At 47.5% G+C, this 12092-nt stretch overlaps 4 protein-coding genes across 4 annotated transcripts; 1 reads left to right on the top strand and 3 right to left on the bottom strand.

Annotated features, from left to right (window-relative positions):
- Nucleotides 1-2956: 2956 nt before the first annotated feature.
- E0L32_002593 (uncharacterized protein) lies at nucleotides 2957-4963 on the top strand (the record flags this gene model as incomplete). The annotated part of the gene is made up of 2 exons (XM_031136800.1): nucleotides 2957-3623; nucleotides 3735-4963. The coding sequence occupies 2 exons, from the start codon at nucleotides 2957-2959 to the stop codon at nucleotides 4961-4963; spliced, it is 1896 nt and encodes a 631-aa protein (XP_031000447.1).
- A 200-nt stretch (nucleotides 4964-5163) lies between these two features.
- E0L32_002594 (uncharacterized protein) lies at nucleotides 5164-6499 on the bottom strand (the record flags this gene model as incomplete). Its single annotated transcript, XM_031136801.1, has 3 exons — nucleotides 5164-5217; nucleotides 5283-5409; nucleotides 5475-6499. 3 exons carry the CDS (start codon nucleotides 6497-6499, stop codon nucleotides 5164-5166), a joined length of 1206 nt encoding a protein of 401 aa, XP_031000448.1.
- Nucleotides 6500-8456: 1957 nt separating this feature from the next.
- On the bottom strand, nucleotides 8457-9281 carry E0L32_002595 (uncharacterized protein; the record flags this gene model as incomplete). Its single annotated transcript, XM_031136802.1, has 1 exon — nucleotides 8457-9281. The coding sequence occupies one exon, from the start codon at nucleotides 9279-9281 to the stop codon at nucleotides 8457-8459; it is 825 nt and encodes a 274-aa protein (XP_031000449.1).
- Nucleotides 9282-9838: 557 nt separating this feature from the next.
- Nucleotides 9839-10672, bottom strand: E0L32_002596 (uncharacterized protein; the record flags this gene model as incomplete). The annotated part of the gene is made up of 1 exon (XM_031136803.1): nucleotides 9839-10672. One exon carries the CDS (start codon nucleotides 10670-10672, stop codon nucleotides 9839-9841), a length of 834 nt encoding a protein of 277 aa, XP_031000450.1.
- Nucleotides 10673-12092: the final 1420 nt, after the last annotated feature.

A 12092-nucleotide genomic window follows, 5' to 3' on the forward strand; every position in this document is an offset into this window, starting at 1 on the left:
TCCTTACTAAAAATAAATCTAATAAAGATAGATATAGTTTATGATCTAATATTTAAGTAGATAATACTCTAGGTTAACATCTATAGAGAGGTAGATACCTAATCCTAGGAAATTAATTAGCATTTAATTAATAAGCAATTTACAATTAATTTAAACCTTAGATACTACTATAGTCCTAGTTAAATATAACCCTATAGAGCCCTAATTTATAGATATAATACCACTTTTAATAATAGTTATATTAAATCTTAAAGATATTAAATACCCTTTTAAATATTAGATAGTATATATTAGCATCATTAATATTAGTAATAATATAGATAAGAGGTAGAGCTAAAAGAATATTAGTATATTATAATTAATTAGCAATTATTTAGTATGAAGATATTATATCTTATTAAGAAGTTTCTAACCATATAGCCTAAATAATCTTATTATCTCTAAATATCTAAAGATGTTTATAATTTATATTAATTTAAATTAATTTAAACATATAAGATCAAAGAAGTTCTACTTATTCCTTAAGAAAGTAGATAATAAAGAATTAAGGCCCTATAATCTTAATATATTAGATATACTAAGAATTAATTAATAAAGACTCTATAATTAATTAGTAATTAAGTATACCTAAGTATCTAAAGAACTGTCTTACTGTCTCTAAAACTTAAAAAGGGCTGCCTTTAAGCTAGAACCCTTAGAAGAATAAAGCAATCTATACTTAATGATATATACCTAAAAGCAATTAATATTTATAAGACTCTTATAAATATTAATAAGAGTCTTTCTATTATAGGAGGCATAATATTTAGCTATAGCTAAACTAGTAAGAAAACTAGTTAGAATCAATTAATAAGCACTTCCTAATTAATTCCCTAATAATTCCTTACTCCTTCTTAGTAGAGGATTATTTATCCTTTAATATACTTTAAGAAGCTCTCTAAGTATCTTTTTTAGTAGTCTTATAGGTAGAGGTGGTAGATAAGAATAGATACTATATAAGATTATTAAGATATAACTATAAGCTATTAGATCTTTAGAAATCAAAAAGTTCTATTAAACTAAATATTCTTATATCTTTATCTTACTATAATCTATAGAATAGATATAATCTAATAATTAATTAGTAGTCTATAATTAATTACTAATTAATATAGAAGCCTATTATATAGTTTACTCTAATAAGATATATTATTAATAGTATAGTAAGTCTTTACTATAGATATTAAAGTAATAGTTCTAGAATTAAGTATCTTCTTAAGTAGATTAAGATATAGAAGGAGCTTAACTATTAAATGTTTCTAAAAATAGGTATTAAGAGTTCTAGGTATAGATATAAAGTTCTTATAATAAACTAAGACTAATCTTATACTAATAATAGTTTATAATAATTAATTAGTAACTAATTATAATAAGAAGAAGATATATAATATATCTAACTATTAGTTATTACTTATTTATAGGTAGTAAGTAGATATTAATAGGCCTTTCTCTCTAGAAAAGCTTTCTAGAGACTAAATATAAACCTAGAGTAAGAGAATTAATTAAATATTAGTTAGAAACTAATTATAGAGAAAATACTTACCTAATCAGTCTATTCTATATTATAAACTCTCTTTAACTCTCTTAAATCTTCTTTATAGTCATCTAAATCTCTTTAGATATAGAAGAATAAGAGAGACCTCTAATCCTCTTATTAAGATGTTTATAGACCTTAACCCTACTATAAGAATAAGTTAAATATTAATAAAGAATATCTTTAAGATAAGCTAAGTAAGTAGGCTTAGAAGCTATTATCTATCTTTAAGAATATTAAAGCTATAATATAATTAATTAGTAAATAATTAGAAGCTACTATAAAATATATAGTAATTAATTCTAATTATATATATAATTCTTAGAGTTATTAATCTAAGTACTATAAAGTTCTATAATAAGGATAATATAGCAGACTCTATATTTATTTATCTCTAGATATTTAGGGATAGTTAGTATAAAAACTAAATCCTAAATCTAAAGAGTATTGATTATAAATCTATATAGAGAAGAAATAAGAATAAGACTGTTACTTTAAGTAATATATTAATATTTAAATGCTAATAATTTCTAATTAATTATAAACTAGTAAGTAATCTATATCTAATCAGTTTCTAATTAATTATAATATATTAATTTCTTTCTTAAGACATCTATATAATTATAGATCTAATCTATAATAATATCATTATTATTATTAAAATCTATAAGAGCTTATTACTAATTAGAATTAGATATAAAAGAAGTTTATTAAAATAGAAAAAAGAAAAATTCTAAAGCTATTTCTATTAGTATTAATATTATAAAGATATAGAGTTAAGAATATTAAAGAAGATAGTTAGATTTAATTTTAAATTACTTATTTAATCTAGCTACTTCTCTTATCTATTATCTCTTGATAAGAGCTTATCTGATCTGGTCGGAAAAGAAATTGAAAATAGTGATGAGGGCAGATGAACTTAAAATTTCTCCACTTTTGCCCCTGTTGCGGTCAGATGAGGTTTTAGCGCTGGTCAGATGAGCTGTAGTCTCCTTAACTGTAGTGGCTGGGTTGTGCTGAGACAAAGTCCCGGCCATCGTGCATAAGCGCCCGTTGTCGGCGGCGTGAGTGGTCACAGTAGGCTTCCGTCCAGCTGACGTCTTGTGGCCCCTGAGCTGCATCCGACCTACGGAAGGCGCACCCATTCCTTCCTCCAATGGAATCGGATCACCGAAGAGCGGAGACAAGGATGCAGGAAGCACTGGATCGCGTCACTCTTGTTCCTTCACGTCATCATCATCTCTCGTTTTCCCAATAAGTAGCTTCAAGGTCCTTGACAAAGAGCTGTATTCCAGCCTTCACCACCGGCTTTCGTCCTCGTAGACACAGCACATCATCGCTTCTGATCTGGAGGCCTCGAAGATTGTATCACCTCCGAGCACTATGGCGACAACTACAACCTCATCCTCCCCGACGGCTAGGCCGGCTGACGAGCGCAGCGTGCCTGGCTCAGTCAACATCCCCATCGCGACATGGCCGCCCTCGGCCCGTGACGCGGCCTCACTCGACCCCGCTCCCATTGCCGCCTCCATTGTCCGCTCGCTCAACGAAGGCCTTACGGCCAATGACATTGACGCCATAAGTCAGCTCTTCCTCAAGGACAACTGCTACTTCCGCGACCACCTCGCACTCACCTGGGAGCTGCGCACGCTCAAGGGCCGGGACGCCATCGTGGCGTTCCTGCGCGACGAGGCCAAGGACCGCCTGCAGAAGGTGGAGCTTGACACGACGACAGCTTTCCGAGCCCCTCGCGTCGCCAACCTAGACAACGTAGGCAATGTCAAGGGCGTCGAGGCCTTTTTCACGTTCGAGACGTCCAAGGGTAGAGGGCAAGGGTTCATGAGGCTCGCGCAGCAGGAAGACGGGCAGTGGAAGATCTGGACCTTCTTCACGACGCTGCGGCAGGCGGGCGAGCATGTCGAGAAGACGCACCACCAGCGTCCGCAGGGCGTCAACCACGGCGCGGACCCGGAGAGGAAGAATTGGAAGGAGCGGCGCGAGGCCGAGCTGAACTTTGGTGATGGCTCGGATCCCACCGTCCTGATCATCGGTAAGAACTCTAAATTTCGCAGCTAAACCAAAACAGCAAACAACCGCCCTCAGCCCGCTGCAAATCGGCAGCGTCTGGCAGAATAGAGTGCTGACATGATTACTGCATCAGGCGCGGGACAAGCCGGACTATCCTTGCATGCTCGCTTAAAGGCGCTGGGGGTCTCATGCCTCATCGTCGACAGCAACGGGCGCATCGGCGACAACTGGCGTAAGCGGTACCGGCAGCTCGTCCTGCACGATCCGGTCTGGTACGATCACATGCCGTACCTGCCTTTTCCGTCTACCTGGCCAGTGTTCACGCCCAAGGACAAGCTGGCGGACTTCTTCGAGTCGTACGCCACGCTGCTGGAGCTCAATGTCTGGATGGGCATGGACATCAAATCTAGCCAGTGGGATGACGGCTCCAAGTCGTGGACCGTAGAGCTGCACCGGCGCAGCAATGGCAAGACGACGACCCTGCGGCCGAAGCACATCGTCCAAGCGACCGGGCACTCGGGCGAGATGAACTTCCCCTCCATCAAGGGTATGTCTGACTACCAGGGCGATCTTCTCTGCCACTCGTCGCAGTTCCCCGGTGCCAACCCCGAATCCGGACGGCAGCACAAGCGAGCGATTGTTGTGGGCTCGTGCAACTCCTCCCACGATATCTGCCAGGACTACTTTGAGAAGGGCTACGATATTACCATGGTGCAGCGGTCCAGCACCTGCGTCGTATCGAGCAAGTCTATCGTTGAGATTGCGCTAGGCGGCCTGTACGATGAGAACGGCCCGCCAGTCGAGGACTCTGACATCTGGGTGTGGGGCACGCCTTCGGAAGTTCTCAAGGCGATGCACGTGCAGATCACGGTCCGGCAGGCCGAGAAGGACAAGGACACGCTCGAGGGCCTCACCAAGGCCGGGTTCAAGGTCGACTGCGGGCCGGGCGGCGCTGGGCTCATGTTGAAGTACTTCCAGCGGGGAGGCGGATACTACATTGACGTCGGGGCCTCGAAGCTCATCGCCGATGGTAAGATCAAAATCAAACAGGGGTGCGAAATCACCGAGGTCACTCCCAAGGGGCTCAAGTTTGATGACGGCTCCGAGTTGGCCGCGGATGAGATCATCTTTGCTACTGGGTATCAGAACATGCGGACGCAGACACGTCAGATACTGGGACAAGAGACGGCCGATCGCATCGGAGACGTGTGGGGTCTAGACAAGGAGGGCGAGTTCCGCACGATCTGGAGGCGGTCTGGACACCCGGGTTTGTGGATCATGGGCGGTAATCTGGCGCTGTGTCGCTACAATTCGAGGCTGTTGGCGCTGCAGATCCAGGCTGCGCTGGAGAACAGTTTTTAGATGTGGAAGTACTATTATGCCAATTCAAACCTTGACACACGAACTCGAAGTGGGTGAAGCCTGCTGTTTCCATCTGAAACTTTAATATTGGCATGGTAATATCGACTGCCAAAATTAAATTCAAGAGACATCATCCGACAAACAGACAGAATAGAGTTCTCTTTTGACAGGTTAGCTCTTGAAGCCTTCTCAGGTCACGTTCAATGCTTACAGTCCAAGAGGTTGACATCCTTAGCAAGCTCGTTAAGATTTAGCTAATATCAATTATTAGATACCACATCGTTTTGATTTCTGGATCAGTCACAAGGGGTCCACTTACGAATTTGGGGCTCAGGTCTGACAGAGAGTTGATGCCGAGATTGCGACCGTCTTGGATCAGCTCGGCGCGGAGGATGCGGATAGCCTGGGCAATGCCCTCAACTCCGTAGCAGTTAGCGTACATGAAACTATATGACATCTTGTTAGCTCTTTTACAGACAGGCTTGCCAATTACAGAAGGCCAGGGACGTACGGTCGACCAAGTCCCACGGCGTGCACACCCAGAGCCATAAGCTTCAGGATATCATTGCCAGAGCGGACACCGCTGTCGGCCAGAACGACAGTCGAGTTGAACACCTGGGGTGCATTGCGGTAAATCTCGTAGGCGACCTCGAGAGACGAGGGCGCGTACTCGAGCTGACGGCCGCCATGGTTGGAGATGTAGATACCGTCAACCTTGTGCTCAACCGCATCGATGGCGTCCTCAACGGACTGGATGCCCTTGAGAATGATGGGCAGTTTGGTGTGGTTCTTAAGCTGCGCGTACGTGTCCCAGGTGTTGGGCCGGGTAGTACCGACGCCGGCCTCAGTGGAGGTGTATCGGGCCGACCGGATGCGCACAGACGAGCTCGGCGTATCGACCGTCCATACGATGGCCTTGGCACCGGCGGCCTCAGCGCGCTTCAGGTCGTTGAAGGTGACAGACAGGTTGTTCTGCGTGTAGATCTGCTGGAAGGCGACTTGGGGACCGTTCAGGGTGTTGTTGCGCTTCACGACGGCGAGCTCCTCGATCGTCTTGGCCGCGAGCAGCGCGGCGGTGTAGAGGATGTCGGCATTGCCGGCAGCCTCCATGAGGTTCAGCTCGGCACGCTCCGGGTCACAGTGCGCAGCGTTGGCAGCCGGCGCGATGAAGAAGGGCGCGCTGAACTTGTGGCCAAACAGCTCGATGCCGATCGAGTCGTTGAGTTTGGTGATGTCCCTCAGGAAGCGTGGGCGGAAGCGGACCTTCTGCCAGATGTCGAGGTTGTTCCTGTAGCTCCACTCCTGGCCGGCACCGAGGCGATAGTAGGCGTACTGGTTAGCCTTGAGCTTCTGGCGCGCGGCAAAGTCGAAGTCCTGCAGCGAGCGCATCTCGCGGAGTTCGGGCTGAGTACCCTCGGTCCAGTTGCCTAAGAACTGGAGGCGGGTTTCCAAACCAGTGTCTACCTCATTGAGGAATGGCTGGGAGGCGAGGCCGGCGGCCAGCAGCTGAGAGGCGAGGAAGAGCGAGGTCTTCATGATGAAGAGTAACAAGCAACCACTGAGTAGCCGGTCGAGGTACGCGAGAGCCGTGAACCAATCTCACTCGGCATTCGAGCTGGGCCGACCGGAAATGGCGTTGGGTATTATACCCGCAAGCCGCACATCTTGTTTCACTTGTTTCCTCCAGCCGATGGGATGCCGTCACAAGATCTTGCACCCGATCAAGGCAGAGAAACAAGATGCCTCCAAGCGTCCAAAGCTCCGGGCCTAATCGAGGACCGTGGGCGGAGTCCGACCCGCATCGCGCCTTGGCACCTTGCCCCCATCGGTCAACACGGATGATGGGCAACGGCGATATCCCCGGATCTTTGGACGGTGCGATTTCCCAGACTTCCTCCAATGGAGGGCCGACCTGCCATCTGATTAGATTAATTCCCTCGATCCCTGTGTTTGAAGAGACACTAGAACAGCATTTGTCAGGGTTGAGTAAACATTAACGTATTGTTCAAGTAGGTATCCAAGACCAGGATCTGCGCATTCGCCAAAATGACCATAACAACACTAAAAACCCTACCCAGCTGTCTCTGTGCAGAGCTTGGCCGAGCACCGGATCATCCAAGAAGAGGGTCTCAGCTAGATAAAGTCAAAAAAGAAGAAGATAGCCCATCGAGGACAAGGCCAGCCCAAACCCCAAGACGTAGCCACGTCTTCTGCGTCATCTCCCGCGCGGCAGGCACCCAGAAACCTTCCCACTTACCGATCTCGGCTCTCGAGCATAGGAATCCCGAATTCATCTTTGACAGACGCCACTTTCGTAGGGAAGTGGGCACAGCCATCCTGGTAAGGCACCCAGCATGCCCGAACATAGCTCCTCGTCGCCTTCATTCTTCACTCAACGGCCGGCTCCACCTCGGCTAAGGACGACTGCCGGATGCGGCAAGTCCCTCAGGACAATCCCAGTCAACTCTGTACATCACAGAGCACACTACCCTGCCAATGATGACATTGGCTCTTGGCGCGGGGCGTTTGTGAGCCGCTTACTTAACCTCGCGCGGGACAATTAACTGGCCGAGTCTCGTCTCCAATAGCTGCATGTTGGGACAAGGCTGAACCCTGTCGCTAACAAGGGCTTCAGGAAGTCGTTATCCATATTCAAATAAAGGCTGTACTCCGGTGATCGGAGCATCTGCCTCGGACTCTCCCTAATTTTAAACCTCGCTCAGCTCAATTTGCAACTGATCTCGGATAGCCGAATCAGCCGGATCGTATATGCGAGACGACATCTTTTCAATGTTTAGATGGATAGTTGAGGACCTCCTTCTCACCTACGCATATGTCAGCTGGCGTTACGAACTTCCCCTAACCATATCCCGAGCAGCTTAACGAGTCATAGATACCAAGCTATCGTATCGAACCTCTCCCTACTTTGCTCTCGTGAAACAAGCAGAACATCCATCGTAACAGCGATTCCTAACTGCTATCTCTACTGATTTCTACTGAGAGGAATAGCACTTTTTAAGTTTTCGAGGCATTAACATCTTCACTGCAGCTGGATGGCACAGTGTAAGCCGGTTGATATAGCCATCGAAACGGCCTCATGTTCGGACGATCCGAGGTCGCTATATGTCCGTCCGCTCACGGACCCAGATGTGTATCCAATAAACATACTGACAGCAGATCAGAGACGCCGGGGAACTTGCCAGAAGTCCCGCAAGGTCATGTTGAGTTGTCTCCTTGACCCTCCTTCTGTCCAATGGTGATGACCTATGCACGAAAGACCCTTGCAAAGCACGATTTGGATGGCACAGCCTGAGCATCAACAATCAATATCTTTGGCATTCTCTGAGAGAAATTACATATGTAATGGCAAGCAACTTCTCGTCTTCTTTTCCCATAATCGCACAAACACAAATCTCCATTCCTCGTAAATTTCAATTACCCCAGGTGCAAGGTTCATTTTCCGGTTCGCTTTGGTTTGACAACTCGCACCGGTTCAGACCTCGATCTTTGAACCATTACTTGCAATGCTCACGGCTAGGGCTCGGCTGCTCTGCGATTTGCCTTCCTCTGAATAATTAACTCGAATAGCCCTGAGCAAGTAATAAGTGTCTCCAATCAATTGAAACCCGAAAAAGCCTAACGGCACCCAGAATCCAAGAACGCCATTCCAAGCGAAAGGCCCCGATTGCGTCGTATGAATCGCCGCGGCCCAGAGAAACATGCAAGGCACGATAAAGTTGGCAATCGCCATGCCTTTGGGATACGGCGGTTCCTTTCGAGTGTCTAAAAGAATTGCGTATGCCCAGCTCCAGCAGAGCGGGAAGAAGGTGGAAAAGGGCATGAGAACAAAGATCCAGAAGGAGTCGTTGGCAAGTTGGAGAACCATAGGGTCCCTATCTTTTCTGAAGGAAGCCACTGCTAGCTGCATGCCCGGAAGTAAGAATCCAATGACAGAGGCGGTGCCGGAGGCCAGCTGTATTTGGGGAAGAATCCAGGGAATGTTGGGAATGCGTTGCATCTGGTCGGCAATGGCGCAATAGAAAGGGATGAAGAAGGCGCCAGAAAACATTAGCAGGGCGCTCCCTACGTGCATGCCGACGAGATGCGTTTCATAGTGTTCCGATACTTGTTCTGCCGGCCACCAGGGGCGTATGGGCGGCAAGAACCCACTGGAAATGAGGCCAGCAAAGACAAGTCCTCCGGAGATGAGACCACAGAGCGCGCAGCCGTAGTGTATATTCTTTGGTTTCAGAAGGCCTGTTGTTGCAAGGTGATGCAGCCAGTGATCGAGCGTGTGCCAATGATTTGTAGAAGACATGGCGAATTGTTGGTTGGTCAGAGTTTGAGAAGTTTGAGAAGTTTGAGTAATTAGTATCTCGATAGCTGGTCAAGTCCCAAGCTTGATTGTTTTATATCGTGCAAGAGCACCTGGGCAGATCTCATGTTCAGGGCTTTAATATCTTCACAATAGTGTAACACGGAGTGTCCATGTTCGGTGAAGCAAAAATAAAACCGTGGACATCCAGCACACGACGAATGATCCCCGGGCCGATAGGTGCTGAGGTCATCAAGTCGCGCTTACTGATGTCGGACGGACATACCAAAACAACTGCTCGTCTGTCAATAACTCAGCCTCGTCAAATTGGGGGCCTCGTCCCAAATGTGACGCTGACTTGTCTATATATGGACGACAAGATGATGGACTTTCATGTTGGACTTGACTAGCCATGTTCTCCATGTCAACAACAGTTTCATTTGCAGCGGGCACAGCACTATCTAGAACCTATGGGCACTTGATTCGGCTTTGGCAACCCTTCCGGTGGTTTGCAGTCGGCGACGCCGAGTCGAAGAATGTAGCCCACCCAGGAGGCCTCATCAGATTTTGGACTCTTCGAAGGATCCATGCCTTCCCGCCCCGCCGCTGAACTTTGCTGCACCTTGAACGCTCTCCTTGGTGACGACCTCGACGCCATTGTCAAACTCATTTCTGAGTGCATCCTCAAACGACTTCGCCTCGTAGGCCGAATAATAGCAACTCGCACGGTCTACGTTCATACACGCCTGCGGGAAGGCCAAGAGCTGTCTGGCGATCTTGGTCGCTTCCTCTAGAGCCTGGCCTTTGGGTACGACACGGTTCGCGAGGCCCATCTGTAGGGCTTCCTGAGCTGGAACACCACGCCCGGTGAGTATCATGTCGAGGGCCCTTCCCAGTCCCACGATTGCTTGGAGGCGGACAGTGCCGCCATCAATGAGTGGCACGCCGAACCTTCGACAGAAGACCCCAAAGACGGAATCTTCCTCTGCGACTCTGATGTCACCCAGGAGAGACAGCTCAAGACCTCCCGCGACGGCATAGCCCGAGACGGCGCTGATGACAGGTTTCTTGATTTGCATCCGCGAGGGGCCTATGGGCCCGATATTGCGCCCGTCGACGCGGTGATTTTCGTCGACGATGGGGCCCTGGTAGCCGCTCTCTCCCCACTTGGCCACTTCATGAAGGTCGAACCCGGCGCAAAAGGTGCCATTCGCGCCGTAGAACACACACACCTTCTGGCTGGGGTCGTCCTCGAACGCGAGGAAGGCGTCTGTCAGCTTCCTGCCCGTCGCACCGTCGATGGCATTCCGTCGATGAGGCCGGTTGATGGTAATGGTCGTGATGCCGTCTGCGGTCTTGTTAACTTCTACTGCTTGTGGTTCGGCGTCGGCCATAGTGTTTGTGTGCAGCATTCAAGAACTTTTGAGCATCAAAAAGGTCAATGAGTGCGAGGCTAGCTTAGCAGGCGAGGTTTTGATGATCACGGAGATCTAGGGAGGAGGGATTGATGGGATATTTGTAACTACTAGAAGCTTGCTGGGTGCATCGAAGTTGCCATATCTACTTTTATGTAGACGATGGCTTTCCATGTCTCTCGGTAGGGCCGGCCCCGCATCCAGGTAGTGATGATCGGAAGGGCGTGTGGGGCAGAGGACGGAATTGTCTCCGCCCGCCCACACGTGCGCCCTCCGAGGCACTTGCATTGATTGCGCCTGATGAGGATAGGTATGACATCGACAGAAGAGCTACGAAGATGGGATGAGACAAGTGACACCGGGTCAGTCGGCGGCATCTACTATACCGCTTACCTCAGTGACCGAATATGTATCGGGTCAATTCGGGTCCCCAGAAAGCGACTTGGTGCCGTCTACCGTCACCTAATCAGGGCAGGGAAGACCTGGCGAATGAACACAATACAAGCAATACCATCAGGGTCCTTCCAAGTTATCATTATCATATGTTTATCTCTTCGGGTGTGGTAGTCATACAACCAGACATACTTCTATCACTCACCCCCTCTTCAGATTGCTTGTTCTCTAAGTCAGCTCCGCAGACTAGGCTGGACGTATTCATCATGGGTGAGGTCGGGTGTCCCATCACTTTCCCACCGCTCTGGGCCAGCGTCGGTTCAACCAGTCCAGTGTGAAAGAGAGGGTCGACAGGCTTCCCAAGAGAATTCCAAGGGCGCAATTCTGCATCGTGTTCGGTGAAGTAAAGAAGTCCCTATTCTAAACAGAAGAACCATAAAAGTATCAGCCTGGTTTCGTTTATCAAAGGCCCTTGCCTGGGCCATCCCTTCTTGCCTCGAAGGTTGCTTGATTGCGAATGTTGGTGTATGCTTGAGGTGCTTGAGTGCGCCTACAAGTTCCACCGGATCGATGGGAAGCATTGACAATAATTTCAAACCAGCCGTTTGGTATACGATGAGCTAGTAGCATATCGGAAATCCCTATGCGTCCTTCGTTTGACAAGGTGCTAGCATGTTACCGTGCCAGTTCATACGGCGATGTCATGTTTCACGCCCCCGATTGACATGAGACCTGTCACATCAAGCTTCCGATATCGTCAAAGTATGTCTAGGAGCAGACAGCCAGACGAATTAACCTGCCTTTACAAGTCAACCGGTTCAAGCCGCAGTTGGAAGCTGAACGCGAAGACCTTACTCATGCCTCTCGGTAATGAGCGAACTGTGGGCGTCCCCATTGACCAGTCCACAAGACGGGTTCCTGTAACCTTCAACTAATCAACTAGGAGGCGAGACATGTGCCTGCCAAAACAAGCCCTTCAGGCGTCAGGCAGGCAGCGGTTTAGTAG

Source organism: Thyridium curvatum (assembly GCF_004353045.1).
Source record: "Thyridium curvatum strain D216 chromosome Unknown NODE_10_length_634906_cov_78.760910, whole genome shotgun sequence".
Lineage (NCBI taxonomy): Eukaryota > Fungi > Ascomycota > Sordariomycetes > Thyridiales > Thyridiaceae > Thyridium > Thyridium curvatum.